Source organism: Eucyclogobius newberryi, unplaced genomic scaffold (genome assembly GCF_026437365.1).
Source record: "Eucyclogobius newberryi isolate DKJ021-1_F unplaced genomic scaffold, fEucNew1.0.hap1 SCAF_6, whole genome shotgun sequence".
NCBI classification, from domain to species: Eukaryota; Metazoa; Chordata; class Actinopteri; order Gobiiformes; family Gobiidae; genus Eucyclogobius; species Eucyclogobius newberryi.
The window spans coordinates 9,429,760-9,455,613 of record NW_027316278.1 but is presented as its reverse complement, the minus strand read 5'-3'; the positions used below and the strand labels follow the sequence as shown (position 1 = coordinate 9,455,613).

The 25,854-nt window shown below is 42.3% G+C and overlaps 1 protein-coding gene across 1 annotated transcript in view; it reads left to right on the top strand.

Moving 5' to 3' along the window:
• The window catches only part of cacna1ba (calcium channel, voltage-dependent, N type, alpha 1B subunit, a), a 146,583-nt gene continuing 120,729 nt past the window's right edge, over window positions 1–25,854 (top strand). Inside the window, exons 1-3 of the mRNA XM_072432636.1 lie at window positions 1–377; window positions 4,441–4,546; window positions 7,875–8,014. Coding sequence (XP_072288737.1) covers window positions 106–377; window positions 4,441–4,546; window positions 7,875–8,014 — 518 coding nt within the window. The 5' untranslated portion in view covers window positions 1–105. The remainder of the gene's footprint in view (window positions 378–4,440; window positions 4,547–7,874; window positions 8,015–25,854) is intronic.

The window sequence follows — 25,854 nt, the reverse complement described above, 5'->3', positions numbered from 1 at the left end:
TAAAGACTTGGGGACGACTGTGTGTGTTGTGATGCTTCTTTTCCATTTTCTTTCTGGTGTCAATTTTGGTTTCTCCAGTAGCAGCAACATCCGCGCGATTCAAGAATGGCTCGCTTTGAAGATGAACTGCCCAGCCGCTACGGAGGGCCCTGTCCCGCCGGCCCGGGCAGAGGGGCAGCGAGCCGGCAGGGACCCGGCGGGCCGCCCCCCCCTGGTCCGAGGGTGTACAAGCAGACAATGGCGCAGCGGGCCCGGACCATGGCCCTGTACAACCCCATACCGGTCAAACAGAACTGCCTCACCGTCAACCGCTCGCTCTTCATCTTCAGCGAGGACAATATCATACGCAAATACGCCAAAAAGATCACGGAATGGCCATATCCTTTTTACGCAACGTTGATAGAATACTGTGGGTTTTGGTCTTTTTCGACTTGTGGGTCGGTAACTTCTCAAGCACTTCACAAAAACGCAGTCCACGATACTGTTAATTAGTAAAAAGTTTGTGTATATATACTTATTATATGATATACAAATCTCATCATATGATATTTGTTGTGATAATTGTGTATTGTGGCGAGGCAAACGGAATTTTCCTTTTGAAAATGACTTGACAAGCTTTTGATGTGATACATTACTGTCATAATCAAAATAATCATGACATAAAAGTGCTTAATATCAGTCATTCCTTTGTCTGCACTGACATGGAGCAAAGGATCATGGTCTATGTAGTTCCTAATGTTTCTTTAGCGTTTGAACAGCTTAATTAAGTATATTGTGACAGCCCTGTGTTGAGACCTTTGAGGTTACAGTATCACAATATTTTGGTTATTGTTACATCCTTAGTTTCTATATTTCCCATATAAAACATAATATAATTTACTGCACTTACTCCTTTACTGCATATATTTATCAGGAAGTTGATACAATTTAGTTAAACGTGAAATGCAGTGTACTCCAATAGAAAATTCCAACCAAAAATTCAATATCCCTAATATGATTACATAAAATAATACATAATTTTGAACCGGAATAACCTTTGTACATTATTTAAATGCAGTACTGAACACGGACCACTCCACATTTGGCTGTAATCAGGAGTACAAATAAAAACACAGCGTCTATTGAAATCATAATACAAGTAAACTGCCCTCATGCATTTGAAGCGTAATTGGGTTTATTATTAAAATTAGGACAATGTAGTAATGAGCATCACCCAAAACATGCCTGTGTTTTTGCAGTAAGCCGCGTTTTTCCGACCTATTTGCCTTTTTGTCACGCTTTACTTAAGTGGTCTTGACTGCTGGTGCTGGCGCTCTCCGTGGTCCTGAATCCCCCAGCCTGTGCCAGCATCGAGGCAGTTTCAGCTTGGGGTGTGACAAACAAACACGTCCTCGCCCAACAATCGGGACCCTAAAGGAAAGAGCTGATTCCCAATAAGCAATGGATGAATAATCTTCTCCTCCGCCACCTGTTGACTTCCATGTATTGACTTCCAACCGACCGCCATTTCTCATTGTCACAAAACTGGATAACTTTCTGTAGCTAAGTCAGCATGAGAACACAGGCGTTGTAATTAATTCAAATTTAGTTGTAATGGCATACATTATTTAAGTGGCTGCTTGGTTAGCTCCAGATGCTGAGCAAGCGTTTATCCAGCATGAAAGCTGCAGGGTTTAGTGCAGTGGTTCTCAAACTGTGGAGCAGGGGCGGCAGGTGGTACACTACGGTTCAAGTAATGGCTTTGTTTATTTGTTTATTTGGTTCATGTTTTAGCTTTAGTAATATACTTTTAGTTTCTGGTTTGGACCTGGTTATTCCAACAAATTCAAATTGTCATGGTTTACCTGGTTTAGTCTGAGTTTAGTTACTTAAAGGAGACATATTTTGCTTTTTCCAAGGTACGTAGTATTAAACTTTAGCACAAGTATAGTATCATTTTGCATTTGGTTCTTTGTAAACCACAATATTGAGCTAAATCCGCTTTGTCATAGAAACGGGTCCATTGACTTTCACTGACATTTCATTGAAACTGTTGGCAACGTGACATTTAGAATCTGACATGAGTCACTCGAAGTTTTAATCGTAACTCAGTAGAGGGATGTGGGCGGGGATAGGAGGGAGTTGCAGGACAATACAGGATTAAAATGCAACTCCGAGTAAACTAATGATGAGAAAACACTGTTATAACAAGGTTTTAAGGTTAGTGAAGTGGATTTTGTAAAATACAGTATGTCCTCTATAAGACAGGCCCAGTCTCATTTATTTATTGTTTTATGTCTTGCTTCAGTTATTGTAATTTTAGTCCAATTTACGCCCCAGTTCAGCCCTAATGTTAGACTTGTTCAGTTCTTGTTCAATCCTAGTTTAGTCCGTCTTACTGTGGGTTCAGACCTAGTTTAATCTGATTTTAGTTCTACTTCTGTTCTGTCCTGGTTTGGTCCTGTTTTAGGACCAGATTGCTCTTGGTTTTGTCTTGCAATTTGCCAGTTTTGACCTGGTTTGAAGTCTTAAAAGTATCTGTCCAATCCCACTCCAATAGTTTGTCCATTAGTCCTGTTTTCTGGTAATGTTGTAAACCTCTAGTCCTAGTTTAAATCTTGTTAAATCCTGACTCAGCCCAGGTTTACCCATGTTCCAGACCGACCCGGATGTAGCTTTTAGCCCAATTGTATAATTAAGTCAGTCCCTGTTTCTTCCTCATTCTGTAACATAATTTTGGAGGTTAATCCCTATTTTTAGTTTACACTTTAGACAAGATTTACTGTCACTTTCACTCACTAAAGAGGATGAAATTTAAAAATCGTCTGCACACGTTTTGAAAATCCCTTAATTTTTTTAAACAGCAAACGCGACAGCTCTGCAGAGAGGATGATCCATTATCGCGCTTAGCGGCTGTGGTCCCAATCTATGGTCCATCAGCGGGTACTTCCCAACCCCCCCGCTCCCCCTCCCTACTCCTAGGGGGGCCTTTACCAGCGCCGTAACATATGTGTTCGTCGCTATATCAGCATTTATGGAAGATTAACGCTAACACACACCAATCAACGGCGCATAACCGTATAACTAGCGCCCCATTCATCAAAATAATTTACTGCAACTGTCAATGTAGATTTCATGAGCAATATATTTACGTTACGGATGTGAACACGTTTATTATGTCATGTTCCGTGTGTTGTAAAAAGGGATAACTGCATAAAAAATGAAATTGGTGAACATGGCCATTATAACGTAGATTCAACTTGGTGTGGTCCTATTATATTTGCTAAGCCCTGATTTAGACATTGTTTGCGTGTTAGACCTGGTTCAATCCTGCGTTAGACCGGCTAAAGTCCAGGTTAAGTCACGGAGTAAATAATAATGATAATAGTACATACAGGGATTTTCAGGTTAACTCAAAGATGCTGCACATAGTTAGAATGTAAAACAACAAAAACAAGCACGGCGTAAAGACCTGTTTTAGTCCTGGATTAGTTCTGGTCCGGGCCTGGTTCAGCCCAACAGCCATGGGTCCAGAGCTGGTTCAGTCCTGACTTAAATTAGACATATTACACAAAACTTACTTTATGAGCCAAAACATGTTGTAACAAAGTTGTATTTTGATTAATTTATTCGTGGATGTCTGGTTAATCCTGTATATTCTTTCTATCTGGCTCAGAAAAATCCTGTTTTCACCTACCACCTTTCCACATCTCAGTACTTGAAACATTAGGATTTCTATTGATTCATGTTGACTTCGAAAATGTCACTTTCCCATTATAAAAACACAACAATTTACAATTTGCTGCTTGTTACAGTGAAATGACACTATAAAGTGACGGGGCTTCTCAGTTCTTTAGGTTGGAACAGGAAATCAATGGACCCATTTCTATTATTAAGTTGTTTTAGATCAGTATTGTGGTTTATAATGAACAAAATGTAAAACGTCAATCTATGTATTATACAGTTTAATACTGCACTGTAGCTTAAAAAGTATAATCTGTAAACACTCACCACAATTGGAACCTGGAAGTAAACTTGAACTATACCCAGATTGAACCAGGACTAGAACAGGACCAAATCAGGTCTACATCAGGTCTAAACTGGGCTCAAACCAGGACCAAAGTCAGTAAATAGATAAGATAAGCCTTTATTTGTCCACACAATGGGGACATTTCTGACCATTTGTGTTTGCTTTTAATTTAGCTGTAAACAATAAAAATAAATGCTTTATGCCAGTAACTCTAATTATGATAAACATTAGACTGTGTTAAACCAAAATGCTTAATAAGAACAAACCAAACTTGCATTCAATTATTATATTCGTCTCTTAAAAATGAATCCTGCTTCCCGATGATAAAGTTGCTTAATGCCATCTTTTTAACGCTCTCATCCTGTCTTATCTTTTATTTTCTGTCCAAACTTTCTGCATCTTTCCCAAAGTCTCCTTAACAACCTGTCCACTCCATTCGAGTACATGATCCTGGCTACGATCATAGCCAACTGCATCGTGCTGGCGCTGGAACAGCACCTACCGGCCTCAGACAAGACGCCAATGTCAGAACGATTGGTGAGTAACTGTACATTTTACATCCCTTTGCCATCCCTGAATAGTTATCGCCTCTTTTCACTACGCACCACATCGACGTAGCTAACAAAATGTACAAACAGCCTCCGGTCCTAGTTGTTGCCGGTTTCCTGAAACTCCTCCTGGCATATTTGGATGTTGAGAGATAGTTTTTTGTGCTTTAGGCCTCTGTATATTTAAAAAAACACATACATTTTCCTTGATAAATCTTGTCTTGCGTATGTTTGATGCATTACGTCGCCTTTCACAATGCTCATATTCTATTATTTTACATTCTATTACAAGATGTTCAGTAGTCAAGCCGGCCCGGAGAGGTTATCGAAGTGAAAGAAGGATGGATTGGACTAAGAATACATGCCTGAGCCCAATGGTTCGGATCAAAGGAGGGATAGTTAAATATATGAGCAGAATGAAGGACAAGAGAAAGTTTGTGGTGGAAGTAAACGAAGGATATGAAATGATTTGGTGTGAGAGAAAACGATGTAGAGGAGCGGGTTCGATGCACAGAGCAGGTTAGACGGATGAGTTACTGTTGTGCCCTAAAAAGAGAACAAATACTGTATAAATAAATGATTGTCGGCTGAATAAACCTAAGCAGAAGCAGACTGATTGTTTAGATTGCAAGGACAATGCAATTACTGTTCAAATATTGTTCAATGATGCATTACAAGAACTAAACCTACCGGGCCTCATTCATTACTGTTTGTAACTTCCCCTTTAATGACACATATTATGCTAATGTGTTTTGCCTGACCTCAAGAAATCTGCAATACACATTATTATACATTATTTTAAGTTCTGAAACATGAGACGCCAAAGCAAAGTTACTCAAAGTTAAAGGCCAGTTTGCTCATGCCCAGTCTTGATGTTGGTCTGACTTTAAGAACACAGTCAAAGGAGGGCAACAGGGGTTCAATACTTCGACCATTTCTGTTCACAAATTTCATTAACAAATTGGACGGTAATTTGCGAAACGTGAAATGCCATCTCTATTCTGACAATGCAATCATCTACTCCGCCGCTTCCTCTCTCGACCGTGCAATAAACGAGCTCCAGCGACTTCGAGTCATCTCTCCATCAGCTGAAGTTGGTCTTAAATGCAAAAAAGAAACCCCCCCCGAAAAAAACGAGTTAATAATATTCACTAGCGCTTGCTCTCAAAATGTATTGCCTGGTGCACATTTCATTGAAAGGCTGTTGAAAAAGTGTTACAAGTGTTATTAGAATTTGTCATATTATTACGTTTTAGCAAAATAATATTATTGTTGTTTTAACTTATTAGTTTCTCATATGGACAAAAAAGTGCAAAATTTAGTGTTTACGCCACACATGCACTTCTGAGTTGCTTTACTTAAAAAAGCCAGATTCTTGTAATGTAAATAAATGAGAGCAATACATTTTAAATCCATTCTATCTACACAAATTCAAATGATCTGACCTGCAATAAGTCACATTTGGTTAAAAGATTGAACAATTTTTGTAGTAAACTTGCATTTGTGAAAACCGAAAATTCACAGTATTTCATCCCCATAAATGATATGTCATGACCTCCTTTGATCTCACTGAGAAACACTGTATTCTGCTCAATTAAACTTTAATGAAGCTTGTATGAAGCCAGGGTGCCTCCCCCGCCTCTCTGCAGGTGGAGTTGCCCCCCCCCACGTTGGCTGCCTCTGATCCCGGCCTCCTCACCATGTGCCATCCTCCCCCCTCCTCCTTACTCCCCTGCTCCTTTTCCAGTAAGGGCTCTGTAGACGAGAGCCGGGCAGCCCTCATGGTACCATCAAAGTCCTGCTTTTGAGAATGAACTGTCCCGCCCTCAGCTCGAAGCTCCGCGCTGCTGTCATCATTGATCTGCTGCTTGACAGTCTAGTCTTATAGACACTCAGCAGACTCGGTGATAATGCCCATTGATTAGGCCCATCGCTGACTTGAAAGCCTGCTGTTGCATGTTCGTCAAAGTGCATATCATATTAGGATCAGAAGTAGGAAAGCCGTCAATCATTTATTTCACCAAATGGTAATTGGTAAAATAAGTTTTGCTTTGATTTTAAAATTCTTCATCTCTCCGCATATACAGGCTTTGTGGAACTATTTGTGATATAGGTTACATGTTATTTCACATTTTAGTCCTGATCTGGTCCTGATCTGGTCCTGATCTGGTCCCGATTTGGTCCTGAGTTGGTCCTGATCTGGTCCTGATCTGGTCCTGATTTGGTCCTGATATGGTCTTGATTTGGTCCTGATTTGATCCTGATATTGTCCTGATATGTTCCTGATCTTGTCCTGATATGGTCCTGATTTGGTCCTGATTTGGTCCTGATCTTGTCCTGATTTGGTCCTGATTTGGTCCTGATATGGTCCTGATTTGGTCCTGATTTGGTCCTGATTTGGTCCTGATATGGTCTTGATTTGGTCCTGATTTGGTCCTGATCTTGTCCTGATTTGGTCCTGATTTGGTCCTGATATGGTCCTGATATATCGTCCTGATTTGGTCCTGATTTGGTCCTGATCTTGTCCTGATTTGGTCCTGATTTGGTCCTGATATGGTCTTGATTTGGTCCTGATATGGTCCTGATATGGTCCTGATTTGGTCCTGATTTGATCCTGATATTGTCCTGATATGGTCCTGATCGTGTCCTGATTTGGTCCTGATTTGGCCCTGTCAACCCTGCGTTGCATTCTGATGTAGTATTGCTTTAGACGTCTGCCTCTTTTTCTTCTGGTGGAGGGTAAACCGCCAGCATCTCCATGGAAATGTTCGCTGGAATGTCCCACAGTATGTCATTTAACTTATCCATCTCCATGGAGACCAGCAGGAGATGCCTCAAGGCCAATTAGGTCCGATCTGTGTTTTTAGCAATTCAATTATTATTTCAAACATCTGTAATCAAACAACTAGAAAATAGCCACATTTAACACCATAATTAAGACTTATAACGGCAACTTATCCATCTTTTATTTTCATTGTTCAGATACTGTAAACAGAGAACATAACAAACATAACAAAAACAAGAACAGTGAGGCGTAACATTAATATCCTTTACAATATCATCATTTATTGTGATATTTTCTGTAACAATATTAACATTTGTTTTCATGAGAGACCTATTGATACTTGTTACAATGAGTATTTTTTATTTCTGTGTGCTGGTAATAGTAATAACGTGGTAGTAGTACTAAAAATATTTCCAATATTTCATACATTTTAAACCACATTTTGTTTTTGTTCCTCACTTGTACTGTCCATGATATTGACAAGAAGAGAGACAATGTTGTGTCCCTCTCTAACCCTCGGCTCTCCCCGCAGGATGACACGGAGCCCTACTTTATTGGAATATTTTGTTTCGAGGCCGGCATCAAGATCATCGCGCTCGGCTTTGCTTTCCACAAGGGCTCGTACCTGCGCAACGGCTGGAATGTAATGGACTTTGTGGTGGTTTTAACCGGGTGAGTAACTGCTTTCGTCTCTGCTGGTGGTCAAGAGCACGTGCTGCTTTCTGTATTTTCTACTCTGCTTTCTTTTTGGACTGGACTCAAAAGGAGAAGGAACTTTCCACATGGTGTGAGAATTTATTTTTAGCACGTTCGCAGTAACATCCTGCCTAAAGGTTTTGAGTTCAAGTCCCAGCTACAAACATATATACATAAAAATTCAGAAATCGACTGGAATTACTTCTTTTCACCAAAAATCAGCTTAATTCTTTGAAAAAATCTTTACATTTAACACATTAATTGTGCTAAAAAGATGTGAAATACTTTTCCTTTTTACTCTTGATGTAATTTTTTAACAGAAAACATTTACTAGATATTGACAGTAGATTTGTATGTGCTACTTTTACTTCGGTAGGTTTGTTTGCTCCTGTATCTGTACTTTTACTTGCAAAATTGAGTACTTCTTCGACTTTTGGTTGGGCATTAATGTTGACTTGTGTCTCGCTCAACCCACTATGATGAAGACTAGAGTGTGGATGTGTTTGGAAATCAAATTCTTGTCCTGTCTGCGGTTGGTGATTTGAATCCTGCCCTTGACATTTCATTGTAGTTGTATAAATGTGTCGACTGCTGAAGTTATGGCTGAGAAGTGATTATTCAGGTCTGAAGAATTACTATAACTATGACTAATCTATTCTCCAAAAAAGTCAAACCACATGTAAAGTACTTTTTCATCAGGCCGTTTATGTGACATTAGTGTTACTTTTTCATTCAGAAAGTGTGATTTTTCATGGATTTCACTGTTGTTTGGTCACACTATCAATAATAATAATTCAAATTGTGATGTTTCTTCTCACAATAACATTTGATATTGTGACATCCTTACATGTTACTGGTTTGAAATCACAATCAAGTGTCACCATTATTGTGAGAAAAATCACCACAATTTTACGATTATTCACGATTATTGAGACTGTGACTAAAGAACAGAGAAATCTTTAATTTCCTCTCATTCCCGTGGTCTGACGTGTCACTGTTCCTCAATTTTGTAACCGACTTTATGAAAATGAACTTTCTGAAAGACAAAATAAAGTTAAACATGTCAAAATCATAATAATTTCCCCCCCCGGCTATATATTGAACAAAAAATACTTTATTTGGCTTCTAAAGTTGTCACAATTATTATTTTTTTGGTTCTCGCGACGATCTTTTGACCTGAATAATCACAACCATCGATTAACCTAATAATCTTGACATCCTCAGATCCATTACATATTTCTATCTGTGTTTCATTCGCTTCATTACACCGACATGTTGCAGATGAGCAAATGCAGTGCCATGGTCGAATCCCTGCTACACTTTTAACGTCAAGGGGGAAGGAAAAAAAGTTACTTCTCTTTCACATTGGTAGCGAAAGTACCTGTAAACAGCCGTAACTGTACTCTGCGGTGGTCCGGACCGGGGGAGTGTGCCTGGCCTAATGCACCGATGGTTGGGGGCAGATTAACGCTGAGAGGGAGAGAGTGTTGTGTTTCTAATGACCACAGAGGCTGAGCTTGTCCAGATGGCTGCCTGTGCACTTCCTGTTTGAACGAATAAAGGATTGATAAGGCTGGGCCGGCTGTGTTAGAAGCACCGAAGAGGAGAGGCAAACTAATGCACTAATTCAGTTGCGTCTTGTTTTAAAAGTTCTGCCCTCTTTTAATATCATCCGCAAGTATGTCGTTGATTAAATGTTTTTTCTCGTTGCTTGAAAATGTTCATCTTTTGACATAAACGGACACAAATCAGCGGGGGAGCGGCGCATGGACGTCAGGAAACAGTGTGAGGAAGTAGGGCATTTCTTTTGTCCATCTTGCACTTCAAAGATGGTTCTGGCATGTGAAAAGAATCTGTAAATAAATGAACAGACAAACCAGTAACGAATCAGTTCTAAATCAGCATCAGATCTAGTATTTGGAAAGGGTAAAAGAAAATCCATGCATTTTGCTTCAATGATATATCCACGTTTAACTGTTTTAACGCAATAAAATTCATATTTACCTCAAAATCAAACCAGGCTTTGACCAGAATCTTTGAGTCAGTGATGATAATTGCCTAAAAGAAATTGAGGTGGTAGGAAATAACTTGAAACAAATAATAAATAATAAAGAATCTGTCTAATAAATACATTTATTTTAGCAACTCAAATCAAAATGCATTCTAAATTCAGTTTATTTGAATATTCCTTTTGTATCGTGTCGAGTGCCGGCTGCAGTATGAACCGCCCATTGTATGTTCATGCTTGGGGGCTGGGGGCTGGTGATTTGAGATGTTGTTACTCCCATAGATAGTCCCAGGACGCTCGAAGCTTCCTACGGACCCCCCCTCCTCCCCTCGCATCTCCCTCTTGCCGCTGTTACATAATGGCACCAGGATTTATTTGGTAAAACTACAGCGGCTGGCAGGAATCTCTTCTGCTGCAAACAGAGTTTTGGCCAATTCCCAGAGGGCTCATCAAAGTCCCCAGCCTGGTCTGCCCTGCCTGGTCCCTCCTTCCCCTTTAGCGCGAGTCGCTAAGCTCCAAATGAAGAAGAAGAAGGAAACAGGGAGAGGGAAATTAAATAAATACTGCTGCTGCTGCTGCTGCTGCTGCTGCTGCTGCTGCTGCTGCTGCTGCTGCTGCTGCTGCTGCTGCTGTTGTTTTCCTGGAATGAGCCTGGTTCAAACGTAGGCACGATAAATAGTTGAACGTTTGTGAACTGGGAATGGGGAAAAGTCGTAGAAGTAAAGTCAGGGATTCCGTAATTGAAACGTGTCCAGGCTGCCCCAAATAAATTGTATGTTTGCTGTAACCCGACCCTACATTTTTCAAGTGGATCGGTCGGTTGGTAAATTCTTATTTTTTTTACTTTGAAGGCAAAAAAAAAGGTTCAAAATTGTCGCCATTTTTTGACTCGCAGTGACCACCAGGGGTCAGGCTTCAACAGTCCAGGGGTCAGGCTTCAACAGTCCAGGGGTCAGGCTTCAACAGTCAATGACGGAAAACGTCTCGATCAACCCGATCGGGAGACTAAATCTCACAATTTTAAGATATTTCAATCGACCTTTTGTACATCGTTATCCTTTTTTTTGGTAGCGAAGGCGAGCGAGGGAAACATACGGGGGACACGGGCGCCGCCATGTTTGTTGTGATGACGCTGCTGGGCGTGTTTTCCTCCCAGAATGCAAAGCGCAGGTCAAATTTAACATGAAGCCACACCATGACGCAGAACGGCATGAGCGGTGGCCAGGTCAGTGGCGCTGACAGAGGCAAACCAACTTGTAAAAGGCAATATGGGTTCCCTCCTGCATGGTCTATTTTATACAGAAGCATATGGAGGACCAAAAATGTAAGCACATATGTGTTTCGCAATGCGTTATTCGTCCCTTGGGATGAAAAATAAGTTCACTAGTGTGATAGAATTATTCTACATGGTGCTTTTGGAAAGTACGGTTCTTCAAAATGCTGATATTTGTGTTTCAGTCGGCTAGTTTTATACCGGGTTGGTCGGGTTAAGGCAAACAGACCTATTATTTTGCTCAGCCCCATGTAAAAGTTCTTGTGCATAAGATCGAGACAAGAAGAAGAAGACAAGTGAAGTTCAGAGAAGAGCAGCACGTTTTATAAGTTCTGACTACGATCTGACATCTACGCTCCAGGGTCTTGGGTGGAAAAGTCTCGAAAAACGTCCAAAAACACAAAAAACGACTTGTCCTAATGCAATTGCAGTGCCACCCACCTCACTTCCGCCGACCATCAGACCAAGAGCTAAAACCTGAAACCCAGTACGACTCAGCGCTGTCCCAGAATGCACCAGGCCCAAGTAGTTTTGATCTCAACTTTGGCCACGATCAAAAGTCGGCGGGCAAAACCATAACGGATTAAATGACCAGAACTTAAATTTATGCTCTCCAGTCAAAACGTGGACACGATGACAAATATGTACAGTAATTGCGATTTATTGCGGTTACGATTAGATCTGAGATTTATGTTTCAACAATAGGATTCTGTTCATCATTCACATTTTAAACACGTCCAGGAGAATTGAAAGAAAGACTGAAATATGAACTAGAAATAAAATAATACATGTATTTCAGAACATGTTTGTACTTAAAAAAAAAGAGAAGAAAAAAATAATTTGACAGGATATTTGGTTGTTTGTGAAGGAAATATTGGATGTTTATTTATTGTTTATTTATACTACACAATACTTTATAATATACAGAGAAAACCAGTGTGAGAAGCTGTGGGTTTACGTAGATAAAACATAAGGAAATTACAGGAAGTAGCTTTACAGTATATTAAATAGTAACGTTAATAGTTCAAAGAGCATCAGGAGCTCTAAACATCATTTTATACATAATAACAGGATATATTTTGTTGTTTGCGAAGAACTCAAGTAATTGCGGCCTTTACAATATGCTAATTTGGTTATCTACAGATTTATTTACGTACAAAGATGGAGCATAAATGACATTGGTCTTCAAATGGCTGGTTTTGTTGCATTTATTGTTTCGCCAAAAAACAAAAGCCTTAAAATTATATAGTGCAGTTTTATATTCAGTTGAAATGATGTCGTGGAGCCCATCAGAACCGCAGTCACGTCACAGTTTTACTTTATAATGTACCAAAAAGGAACAAGGGCAGTAACACAAGGAATAATATTTATAGCTGCAAATACAGAGCAGGTGCAAAGACGACACAGAGTGAGCTTCTGTGGAGAAAGTACGTGTAGTGAATATTCTTTCTATTTCTACTTTGTTTCCCATGTGGAGTTTGGTGAAGCAGGTGTTGCGCAGCCTTGTATTGACCTCTTGTCCTCCTTCTCCTCTTTCTCCTCCTCATCCTCCTTTTCCTTCTTCTCCTTCACCCCCTCCTCCTTTTCCTTCTTCTCCTCCTCCTTTTCCTCCATCTCCTTTTCCTCCTCATCCTTTTCCGCCTCATCCTTCTCCTCCTCCTCCTTTTCCTCCTTCTCCTCCTCATCCTCCTTTTCCTTCTTCTCCTCCTTTTCCTTCTCCTTCTTCTCCTCCTCCTCCCTCTCCTCCTTCTTCTCCTCCTTCTCCTCCTCCTTCCCCTCCTCCTCGTCCTTCTCCTCGTCCTTTTCCTCCTCCTTCTCCTCCTCCTTCTGGTCTTCCTTCTCCTCCTTCTCCTCCTTGCCCTCCTTTTCCTTCTCCTTCTCCTTCTCCTCGTCCTTCTCCTCCTCCTCGTCCTCCTTCTCCTCCTCGTCCTCCTCCTCATCCTCCTCTTCTTCCTTCTTCTCCTCCTTCTCCTCCTTGTCCTCCTTTTCCTCCTCCTCCTCCTCCTCCTCCTCCTCCTCCTCCTCCTCCTCCTCCTCCTCCTCCTCCTCCTCCTCCTCCTCCTCCTCATCTTCCTTCTCCTCCTCCTTGTCCTTCTCCTCCTCGTCCTCCTTCTCCTCCTCCTCCTCCTCCTCCTCCTCCTCATCCTCCTCATCTTCCTTCTCCTCCTCCTTGTCCTCCTTTTCCTCCTCCTCATCTTCCTTCTCCTCCTCCTTGTCCTCCTCCTCCTCCTCCTCCTCCTCCAGCGTGAATCCTTGTCTCAGATGAAAACTGTGTTGGATAGAGCTCATTACAGAAGAGCTTTGAACGTCTCATCAGTGTAATTCAACACATCTAACGAGTAGTTGTAGGAGTAGTAATTGCAGTAATGGTCACAACAGCTTCAGCGTATGAGTATGGGAGTCAGTAGTAGTAGTAGTAGCAGTAGTAGTAGTGTTCAGTAACAGTAATAGAAGTAGCATTAGTATCAATTGTATGTATTATTATTAGAAAAGTGGTTGTAAACATTTTTCACTCCCTTTTCTTCAAGCATTTTCAAAAACTACCACTACATTTACCACTGCATTTGAAGACGTAGAAAGCCTGGCTCAAACCTATTATAGAAGTTTTAAATGTTTGTACCGGTATACATACTTGAAATGAACCTCCTATAATATAATAATCCTCACGCTGACACACGGGGTTGTGGTGGGTTCATTTCATTTCATGTTTTATACAAGAACAGATGAATAAAAACATGAATGCAGCATGACTCGGCAGGTTCCTGTTGTGCAGCAAAGGGCAGAGTAACAAACACATCGAGCGCACACGCAATCAGACGGTGACCACAAGTGTAGCCTTCAGCCCACCACCACGTTTGAGTGCCGTTTCCTAAATGGGCCGCGATTCAGACGTGTGTTCGTTCAGTGGTGGTCTTCAGAGGACACACAGTTATGTTTTATCTGAACGGAAACGCTGATGGATATGCTCTTTTTGAGTTTTCAAAAGATTCAGTGCATTACATTTGGACCTCATTGTGCAGTGGTGGACCCAGCCAGGAAGTCTACAATAAACCCGTAGTGCCCTGTTGTAAAGTCTGTAAAGTTAATAGTAGTGTTGGCAGTAGTCGTAACAGCAGTAGACATACGTGTTTTCAGTGGCACTCTTCACAGTTCAAGTCCATTAATGGCACAGAGATGAGACGTTGGGGTTGTTATGCTGTGTTGGACATTAGAAAGTATCTCATTGCTCAGCTTGTCCGAACAGGACTTGGAAACACTCTGTGGTGCAGCGCTGTACCAGGTACATTTATCATTGCAATGTGTGATATCCATGTGCTGCAGACTGTTGAACATACAATGATGTGAGAGTTCTCGGCCCGACTGTCCAAACGTATTGGTGTACATGAGGTACTACTTTAGACATTTCCTGTTTATGGCATCCAATGTGACTTTTACTTTACAGTATTCATGTTTTTGGATACCTTTGGACATCTTAGAGGTGGCATTTTAGATTTTACAAATCATTGTATATGTATGGAAAACACTCTTGTGTTGCTGTCTGTCAGATGACTGGCTTTCTACAATATATCACCCAGTGACATCACCAGGTGTAAGTGAGAGTTTTGGGCTCTGGAGTGGGACTAAATCTGACACTAAACACATGTGAAACTATATACTTTTATTTGATAGGGACACGTATATACATGAAATATCTAACACACACTACCACATGTGTGTACAGTATAGCCTAAGGCTATGTATACAGACATTGTTTGGTTTAAATAGTATTTAAATTATATTTTTTCCCCTAGATGCATTTTGACTTTCTCCAACAGAGGACGAGCATTTGATTTACATATATTATACACATAAGCAGACAAGAGTGACAGACACCAGCAGGTGACCAGCATTAAAGCTGGAATGAAAATTGTTTTTATCATGTCTGTGTTTTTGGACATCTCGTTCTCTCCTTTGCCACTTGTGCTTTAGAATAGTCTCTGCAAAAATGTGTTACGGTTTAAACTGTCAAGCAAAACTGTGTCAAAAACAGGGTCTGCAGACAATTATGAGAGGAAGAAAATGGCAAAGTTGTTACAAAACCAAAGGTGAGGGTTAAGGTTATTGTTGTGGGGAAAAGCAAAGCCTTTTGTACTGAACTGTGACTCAACTCATTGCCATAGTCAACATTTAATGGTTTATGTTATACTATCATTTATACTTATGTGGTGTATTGTGTGCACATATTAAGTAAGTTTCTCATGTTTGTTAGAAAGTAGATTCATTGTTTGAGACTCTGTTCTTCCTTTTGGTCTTTGAGACATTTACATGCATTACTTCTGTTCAAGTAAACAACCAAGTGTTTGATGTACAAAATCTTTTCATGCTCGACTTTCTACAAATTATGACTTGAACAAAACACAAGTAATTGATGATTGGTCAAGGAGATAATTGTTCTGAAAACTGCAACAACAAGTTGTGTGAAAATATGGCTGCTGTTTTTTCAGATATAGTATTCTGAACTAAGGATGTAGTATTCTGAACTAAGGATGTAGTATTCTGAACTAAGGATGTAGTATTCTGAACTAAGGATGTAGTATTCTGAACTAAGGATGTAGTATTCTGAACTAAGGATGTAGTATTCTGAACTAAGGATGTAGTATTCTGAACTAAGGATGTAGTATTCTGAACTAAGGATGTAGTATTCTGAACTAAGGATGTAGTATTCTAAACTAAGGATGTAGTATTCTGTACTAAGGATGTAGTATTCTGAACTAAGGATGTAGTATTCTGAACTAAGGACGTAGTATTCTGAGCTAGATATGTAGTATTCTGAACTAAGGATGTAGTATTCTGAACTAAGGATGTAGTATTCTGAACTAAGGATGTAGTATTCTGAGCTAAGGATGTAGTATTCTGAACTAAGGATGTAGTATTCTGAACTAAGGATGTAGTATTCTGAGCTAAGGATTTAGTATTCTGAGCTAAGGACGTAGTATTCTGAGCCAAGGATGTAGTATTCTGAGCTAAGGATGTAGTATTCTGAGCTAAGGATGTTGTATTCTGAAAGAAGGATGTAGTATTCTGAGCTAAGGATGTTGTATTCTGAACTAAGGATGTAGTATTCTGAACTAAGGATGTAGTATTCTGAACTAAGGATGTAGTATTCTGAGCTAGATATGTAGTATTCTGAACTAAGGATGTAGTATTCTGAACTAAGGATGTAGTATTCTGAGCTAGATATGTAGTATTCTGAACTAAGGTTGTAGTATTCTGAACTAAGGATGTAGTATTCTGAACTAAGGATGTAGTATTCTGAACTAAGGATGTAGTATTCTGAGCTAGATATGTAGTATTCTGAACTAAGGTTGTAGTATTCTGAACTAAGGTTGTAGTATTCTGAACTAAGGATGTAGTATTCTGAACTAAGGTTGTAGTATTCTGAACTAAGGATGTAGTATTCTGTACTAAGGATGTAGTATTCTGAACTAAGGATGTAGTATTCTGAACTAAGGATGTAGTATTCTGAACTAAGGATGTAGTATTCTGAACTAAGGATGTAGTATTCTGAACTAAGGTTGTAGTATTCTGAACTAAGGATGTAGTATTCTGTACTAAGGATGTAGTATTCTGAACTAAGGATGTAGTATTCTGTACTAAGGATGTAGTATTCTGAACTAAGGATGTAGTATTCTGAACTAAGGATGTAGTATTCTGAACTAAGGATGTAGTATTCTGAACTAAGGATGTAGTATTCTGAACTAAGGATGTAGTATTCTGAACTAAGGTTGTAGTATTCTGAACTAAGGATGTAGTATTCTGTACTAAGGATGTAGTATTCTGAACTAAGGATGTAGTATTCTGAACTAAGGATGTAGTATTCTGAACTAAGGATGTAGTATTCTGAACTAAGGATGTAGTATTCTGTACTAAGGATGTAGTATTCTGAACTAAGGATGTAGTATTCTGAACTAAGGATGTAGTATTCTGAACTAAGGATGTAGTATTCTGAACTAAGGATGTAGTATTCTGAACTAAGGATGTAGTATTCTGAACTAAGGATGTAGTATTCTGAACTAAGGATGTAGTATTCTGTACTAAGGATGTAGTATTCTGAACTAAGGATGTAGTATTCTGAACTAAGGATGTAGTATTCTGAACTAAGGATGTAGTATTCTGAACTAAGGATGTAGTATTCTGTACTAAGGATGTAGTATTCTGAACTAAGGATGTAGTATTCTGAACTAAGGATGTAGTATTCTGAACTAAGGATGTAGTATAGTAGATATTGAATGATTTTGAATGATATTGATGATAATGATATTGCTCCAAACATATGGATAAAAAAGTACTTTACACATAGCTTGACTTTTTTGGATTATCAGTGTTCTCGCTGAGCTGAGGTTGAAGGATGGAGGTGGGATAAACCGTGCGCAGGCGGCGCTCGCAAAAAGTACTTACAATTTTTTACTTTTTTTAACTTAAAGGTGTAATGGAAGATTTTTCAGCGATTTGAGAACTCAGGCGGAAGTGCACATGCGCACTCCCCTGTGCGGATGCATAAAAAAGACATTGTTTATTAGCGCGACGGATCGCATCACATCTCTCGTCTCCCGTAGATTTCCGTCTCTGAGTCTTTCTCTGTCTTAATTTTGTCCCGTACACTGAGGGAACTATATTATGATAGAGCAATGCGCTCAGCCATGGGGAAACATGCTGCTCTCCTGGGGATGAGCTGACGAGGCTGCAGGTGAGCGGTAGGTGCGTTCTATGATTGATACGTGGCAGGACTAATCGGCTGTCCATGCCACGAGGAAATGAGACTCAGATTTGGGCCCAAAAATTGTCCATTTCACCTTTAAAAAAGTACTACGGCGCTCGCTCGCACGGTGATCTTAAAGTACTACGACGCCGTAGTACTTTAAGATCACCGTGCGAGTGCCGTAGGCAAGGCAAGTTTATTTGTAGAGCACATTTCATACACAAGGCAATTCAAAGTGCTTCACACAGCAGGAAAAATGCATTCAAATCATTAAAAACAAAAAATGCATTAAAAACAAAGAAATTACAGAAACAGAAATACAATAAAATTAACTTATTAAGAAAGTACTGAAGTACTACTGCCATAGTACTTTAAGATCAATGTGCGAGCGCCGTAGTACTTTTTGCTCGTGTGGTGATGTTAATACCTGGCGGTATCGTTTGGGCGTGGCGGTGACCAGCCATAGCATGGCGGCCCGCCATGCCAAAATCCCTCAGCGAGAACACTGGATTATAGATTAAATTTAAATTCTACATTCTGTTGCTGCATAATTTTAGTTTTTTTTACAATTATGACCTGAATAATCATGATTATTGATTAGCAGAATAATCTTCACATTTCTATTCTGAACACATGAAATATTGAACAAAAAAGGGAAAAAAAACAACATCCAGTGAAAGTTTCAGTGACTGGGCTTAGAACTTGCACATGTTGTATTTCTGTCATTTAAATTCAGTTTTAAAGTCGTATTAATTCGCTTCGGAGATATAACTAAGTGTTTACAGCAGTTTGACGTTCTTTACGATCTCTGAGTCACTGTTAACCTCGACTCGACACCGCTCCGTCCGTGTCACATCGATTCTCCCTCGTGTTCTGTGTTCGCCTCTGAAGACCCTTTGTCCTCGCCCTAATCTCATCACATGGTTTAGTCTCTTTGGCCCGACTATGGATATACAGTACATATACAGTATATTGTAAAATTGTTTCAAATGAAACATATGATATATACCGTATTTGCACCTTTTTTCATAGTTTTGGCCGGGGTGCGACTTATACTTATATTTATACTTATACTTATACTCCGGAGCGACTTATATGTGTTTTTTTTTCTCTATTATGCATTTTTTGGCTGGTGCGATTTATACTCCGGAAAATAACCAAATTTCTTGGTTAAACAATGTCAGCTCTTATTGTCCCAGCATAAATACATTTGCTTTAAAGGTAATATTGAAGTCATCAAACAATATCTTAATATTTATTCCAAATCCATCATAGAAAGAAAAAATTACTATAATAAACCACAAAAGTGTAGAAAAATTCCTAATTTTACATGACAACAATTTCTATATTAGGGCTGCAACTAACAATCATTTTACTGTTCAGTTATTTCAATTAATCAATTAGTAGTTTAGATCATAAAAGCCTATTAACGAGAATATTGTAGTAGTAGGTTTTCCATCACATTTTCGTGTCATTACTGCTGCACATATTTAATTACTAAATGAGTTGACAATTAATGAAATTATCAATTAGCTGCGATCATCCGATGAGCTTGTCCCTGCCATAGTCGATGTAGCGCCCGCGTCGCTTTAGTTTAGCCTGCTTTTGTTCTGCTATTGTTTGGCCTGGCCCCGCCCCCTGGTCTGTTTCAGTAAGACGTAGCGAGCGGCTAATGAGAGCGAGCGTCTCCCTCCCGCGCGCAACACCCGGATCGATACGGCATCGAGCAGGAGGCAGAAGGAACACATTCTCTTCATCTGGGCCCGAGCCGGATCAAAGCTGTGGCTGCTGGCGCTCTGCAGTGCCCGTTTCCTCCTCGTGGCGTAGGTTGTCAGGGCGGCGAGGCTCAGTGTGGGGAGGCGAGGCTCAGTGTGGGGAGGCGAGGCTCAGTGTGGGGAGGCGAGGCTCAGTGTGGGGAGGCGAGGCTCAGTGTGGGGAGGCGAGGCTCAGTGTGGGGAGGCGAGGCTCAGTGTGGGGAGGCGAGGCTCAGTGTGGGGAGGCGAGGCTCAGTGTGGGGAGGCGAGGCTCAGTGTGGGGAGGCGAGGCTCAGTGTGGGGAGGCGAGGCTCAGTGTGAGGAGGCGAGGCTCAGTGTGGGGAGGCGAGGCTCAGTGTGAGGAGGCGAGGCTCAGTGTGAGGAGGCGAGGCTCAGTGTGAGGAGGCGAGGCTCAGTGTGGGGAGGCGAGGCTCAGTGTGAGGAGGCGAGGCTCAGTGTGAGGAGGCGAGGCTCAGTGTGGGGAGGCGAGGCTCAGTGTGGGGAGGCGAGGCTCAGTGTGGGGAGGCGAGGCTCAGTGTGGGGAGGCGAGGCTCAGTGTGAGGAGGCGAGGCTCAGTGTGCGGAGGCGAGGCTCAGTGTGGGGAGGCGAGGCTCAGTGTGGGGAGGCGAGGCTCAGTGTGAGGAGGCGAGGCTCAGTGTGAGGAGGCGAGCCTCGGCGAGGCTCAGTGTGGGAAGGCGATGCTCTGTGTGGGGAGGCGAGGCTCAGTGTGGGGAGGCGAGGCTCAGTGTGGGAAGGCGAGGCTCAGTGTGGGGAGGCGAGGCTCAGTGTGGGGAGGCGAGGCTCAGTGTGGGGAGGCGAGGCTCAGTGTGGGGAGGCGAGGCTCAGTGTGGGGAGGCGAGGCTCAGTGTGGGGAGGCGAGGCTCAGTGTGGGAAGGCGAGGCTCAGTGTGGGGAGGCGAGGCTCAGTGTGGGGAGGCGAGGCTCAGTGTGAGGAGGCGAGGCTCAGTGTGAGGAGGCGAGGCTCAGTGTGAGGAGGCGAGGCTCAGTGTGGGGAGGCGAGGCTCAGTGTGAGGAGGCGAGGCTCAGTGTGAGGAGGCGAGGCTCAGTGTGGGGAGGCGAGGCTCAGTGTGGGGAGGCGAGGCTCAGTGTGGGGAGGCGAGGCTCAGTGTGGGGAGGCGAGGCTCAGTGTGAGGAGGCGAGGCTCAGTGTGCGGAGGCGAGGCTCAGTGTGGGGAGGCGAGGCTCAGTGTGGGGAGGCGAGGCTCAGTGTGAGGAGGCGAGGCTCAGTGTGAGGAGGCGAGCCTCGGCGAGGCTCAGTGTGGGAAGGCGATGCTCTGTGTGGGGAGGCGAGGCTCGGCGAGGCTCAGTGTGGGGAGGCGATGCTCAGTGTGTGGGGCGAGGCTCAGTGTGGGGAGGCGATGCGAGGCTCAGTGTGGGGAGGCGAGGCTCAGTGTGGGGCGGCGAGGCTCAGTGTGGGGAGGCGATGCGAGGCTCAGTGTGGGGAGGCGAGGCTCCGTGTGGGGAGGCGAGGCTCAGTGTGGGGAGGCGAGGCTCAGTGTGGGAAGGCGAGGCTCAGTGTGGGGAGGCGAGGCTCAGTGTGGGGAGGCGAGGCTCAGTGTGGGGAAGCGAGGCTCAGTGTGGGGAGGCGAGGCTCAGTGTGAGGAGGCGAGGCTCAGTGTGAGGAGGCGAGGCTCAGTGTGGGGAGGCGAGGCTCAGTGTGGGGAGGCGAGGCTCAGTGTGAGGAGGCGAGGCTCAGTGTGGGGAGGCGAGGCTCAGTGTGGGGAGGCGAGGCTCAGTGTGAGGAGGCGAGCCTCGGCGAGGCTCAGTGTGGGAAGGCGATGCTCTGTGTGGGGAGGCGAGGCTCGGCGAGGCTCAGTGTGGGGAGGCGATGCTCAGTGTGTGGGGCGAGGCTCAGTGTGGGGAGGCGATGCGAGGCTCAGTGTGGGGCGGCGAGGCTCAGTGTGGGGAGGCGAGGCTCAGTGTGGGGCGGCGAGGCTCAGTGTGGGGAGGCGAGGCTCAGTGTGGGGAGGCGAGGCTCAGTGTGAGGAGGCGATGCGAGGCTCAGTGTGGGAGGCACAGTGTGGGGAGGCGAGGCTCAGTGTGGGGAGGCGAGGCTCAGTGTGGGGAGGCGATGCGAGGCTCAGTGTGGGGAGGCGAGGCTCAGTGTGGGGAGGCGAGGCTCAGTGTGAGGAGGCGATGCGAGGCTCAGTGTGGGGAGGCACAGTGTGGGGAGGCGAGGCTCAGTGTGAGGAGGCGATGCGAGGCTCAGTGTGGGGAGGCACAGTGTGGGGAGGCGAGGCTCAGTGTGGGGAGGCGATGCGAGGCTCAGTGTGAGGAGGCGAGGCTCAGTGTGGGGAGGCGATGCGAGGCTCAGTGTGGGGAGGCGAGGCTCAGTGTGGGGAGGCGAGGCTCAGTGTGAGGAGTTCTGTGGTGGAAGACGGGTTTCAAGGAGCGAGTGTTATGTGATGATAAGAATAAAGTTTTGCAGGCAGCTTTACAGGCAGCTGAATGTTTGGGATGTGTTCAGTTTTTCAAAATACTGGCACCTAAATGTATTTATTCATTTTACAAGGAGAGACTCTGTAAATACATTATCAAATAATGGGTTCGTTTTACAGTGGATACTTCTCTACATTTGAGAGCAGGATCTGTACTTTCTACTCTTCTGGTTTCACATCTGCTGAAATGGAGGAGTTACTTTTTAACACGTTTATGGCGACATCTCGCTTCGAGCAAATGAAAAATAGGCTATAAATGACCAGGGAAACTTCTTCTGGTGACAAATGATCAGGACAATTCTTCATCAAGATCACAATTTAATGCTTTAATAGTTTTCAAAAGCTGCATGAATTACTTTTACGTTTTACTCTAAAAGTAATGTTTAAAGACACACTTTAAGTATTTTACTTAAGTAACACAATTGAGTATTTCATCAACCACTGAAGGCTTCTGCATGAGGAATATTTACAACAATTGATGTATTAGTGATGAAAATCAGAAACAGTTTATTACTTTTTAAAATATTTTTTATAAAATATGCCTATGTCTTTGTTCTGAAAGGTATTTTGTAAGTGTTTTAGAGTCTGTAACATCCAACAATTATGATTATCAAAATATGATCACAATTATTTTTACAATCACGTCATGATTACTTGATTAATTGTTGCTGCCCTAAAACTTCAAAAACAAACAAACAAACAAACAAACACACAAACACACAATAAATCATAATTGGTCTGAATAAGATTGTTTCAAATCCCCTTAACGTCTGGTATATTTCATGTGCGTTGCAGGATTGCTCTGTTTTCACAAATGAGATCCAGTGTTTGAATGTGACAAAGGAAGGGCATCTGGTGTAAACATCTCATATTCTGCATATTTGTGATGTTGTACACATTGTGCTCGCCAGTGTTGCAGTGGTTAAGGGTGTTGCACCGCTGCATTGTGGGTTCCATTCCGGCCCTCCACCATTTGCAGAATGTCTCTCCCCACTCTCTCCCCCTTTCACGCTGCAGCTGTCCTGTCAAATAAAGCCTTTATGCCAGAAAAATCTTTTAAAAAAACAACGTTACATAAGAAAATAATACAGTAAATCTAAATATTACAACTTCATGAGGTTAAGTGTACACAGGCGTATTTGTGCCAAACTGAGGAATGATATTCAAAACCATTGAGATAGTTTTTAGCTGCAGTGGCAATGTTCCCTGACAAGGTCTGTAAAAGTCTCGCCAGGTTCTTGCCAGATCCAATGCCAGAATAATCTAACCTTAACTTTAAAATAATACAATCTGATATTTCTATGTTGTCCCAAACTGCCAGAACCCCAAACACTCTTAACATCTTTTAAATATAATCGTTTCCCCTTCTCATTTACCCGCCTGAAGTAAGTTTTATTCTCCAGCCTTCAGGACGAGGGCTGGACACCAACACTTGCTTCCTGGAGCCAACCAAAAAGGTCCAGTTGGTACTCGCACTGATCAAATAAAGTTTGTTGGCGTCGACGTTTGGTTCCGTGGTTTAAATGTCTGCGTCCACAGCTCAGACCTGACAGTGCAGGTGCTCATGAGTCACAACTGCACAAAGAACTGGCACAAACAGCACTCACAGTTTAACCTCGGCCACTTCCATTTGCCCAAACAAAGCGCTGTGTCTCAGCTTATAGAAACAGAAGAGCTGAAGAAACAGCAGGTCCAGAGTTACAACTTATATATCTACAAACGCATCACGACGCCAGTGGAGTGTAATCCCCAAGTAAATGTTGTGTAGTAAATATACATAACGAACATAACGATAGAGCCAAACGAGTCGTACGGGTCCGTACACGTGACGATGAGAGGTGTGATTGTTGTTCATTTGTGTTTTAAAGTAGGATTTAACATGATTAAAACCTTGAAATGTACTTTTTTTTGCATAATATTGGTTAATTACATGAAAAAAATACAGGAACCATTCAAGTACCGGTATTTATATCGAAAAGCAGGCATTGTTAAGGCACTGATATTTAAAAAAGATGTTTAGGAGGCCATTGCCCCGAAAAGGTTTAGTTTTCACTGAGGTCGTAAACAACAACACAGTATTTTGTTGCACATGAAAAGGAAAAGATTCCATAAACTGTGTCCATCCACGGTCGAGGTCGTCCGAGCGATTGGGCAGCACAGCGCTTTGTTGCCATGACGTTTACGAGGCGGCGGACAGATTTAAGGCAGACAGAAAGTACCGCCGCGGCCAGTGGATTATGACAACTTGTTTCTTTTGTTAAGTTGTTGTGTTTATCAAATACCTGTTAAATAAGTCTCATAAACTTCCCCCTGCTTTATCTGAGGTGTATCTGGTCCGGTCTGTGCGCTGGACTCGCACTTGGCTTCACGCTGTGGCAGTTTGCTCAGCGTAAGTGATCATTTAAACTCCTGCCAGTAGATGTATTTTCTATCTATTGCATTGCGCCTCACTGATTTAGCCTCCCGCGCAAATTTGACATTTTAATACATGCGAGACAATTTTGCAAGCTTTGCAGGAAAAAAAAAGATGGATTTCCACTTCCAGCATAATTTTCTGTACATCACATTCAATATAAGGTGTTGCCTTTTTGTGCATTTTCCAATCTTCATAAAGGATCGTCTCCACCGTACGGATCCAAAGTGCTCTGTCTTTTGCATCGCTGGTTCAGTGGTTTCCCTGGCCCTGGTTTAATTCTCGTTTAGACCTGGATTAGACCTAGTTATGCTCCAGTTTAACTCTCAAATCTGTTGTTTTGTTTTGTCCTGGTTCACACGTGGCTTGGCTAATAAGAAAAAAACTTTTTTAAAGACTATAAAGAATCATTTTTAACACAAAATAACTTTTTTAAGTCTCATACAAGTTCTGATATAGATCAAGACCACTCTAAAACTATTCAAGAAAGATCAAATGGAGTAATTTTTATGTGATTTTTTTCCATATCAATACTTTGTCAGTAGACTATCTTTCGTATGGATTAGTATCTGGTATCAATAAATTATAGCACAATCATCATTACATACATCAAATTTGGCACTGAACCGGAAACTAAACCTGGACTATAGACTAGGACTAAACCAGGACCTTAACAAGACCTAACCAAGTCTACATCTGGACTGAGCCAAGAGGATCGATCCAGGACAAGAGCTCTGATTTAGAGCAGATTTACTGCCGGTTTGGGTTAAGACCTGGTTCAGTTTTAGTTCAAACCTGTTTTTATCCGGGTTTAGTTTAATCATTGTCTTGTATTCACGTCTCCACAGCCTTTTCTGTGTTTTGTTTGTACCGTTTCCCATAGAGTCAAATGGGGCTGACGACATTAGTGGATGCGCCGGGCCCAGTTAATAACTAACTCCATTTGAGCTGTAGCTTACGTCAGTGGACTCCCACGGGACCTTCACTGCACGGCTCTGGGCTGCTAAACCTGCTGCTCCTCTCTGCAGCTCGTCCAGGAAGAGGAGAGCTTAAAGAAGAGACTTAGTGTGGTGTGAATAAAACATCTCTGCAGTCAGTGTGATTGTTATGGAAAATCAGAAAAGACAGTTGCAACGTTTGGGTGCTTTTTAAGAGGCGGTTGACAAGTCTGG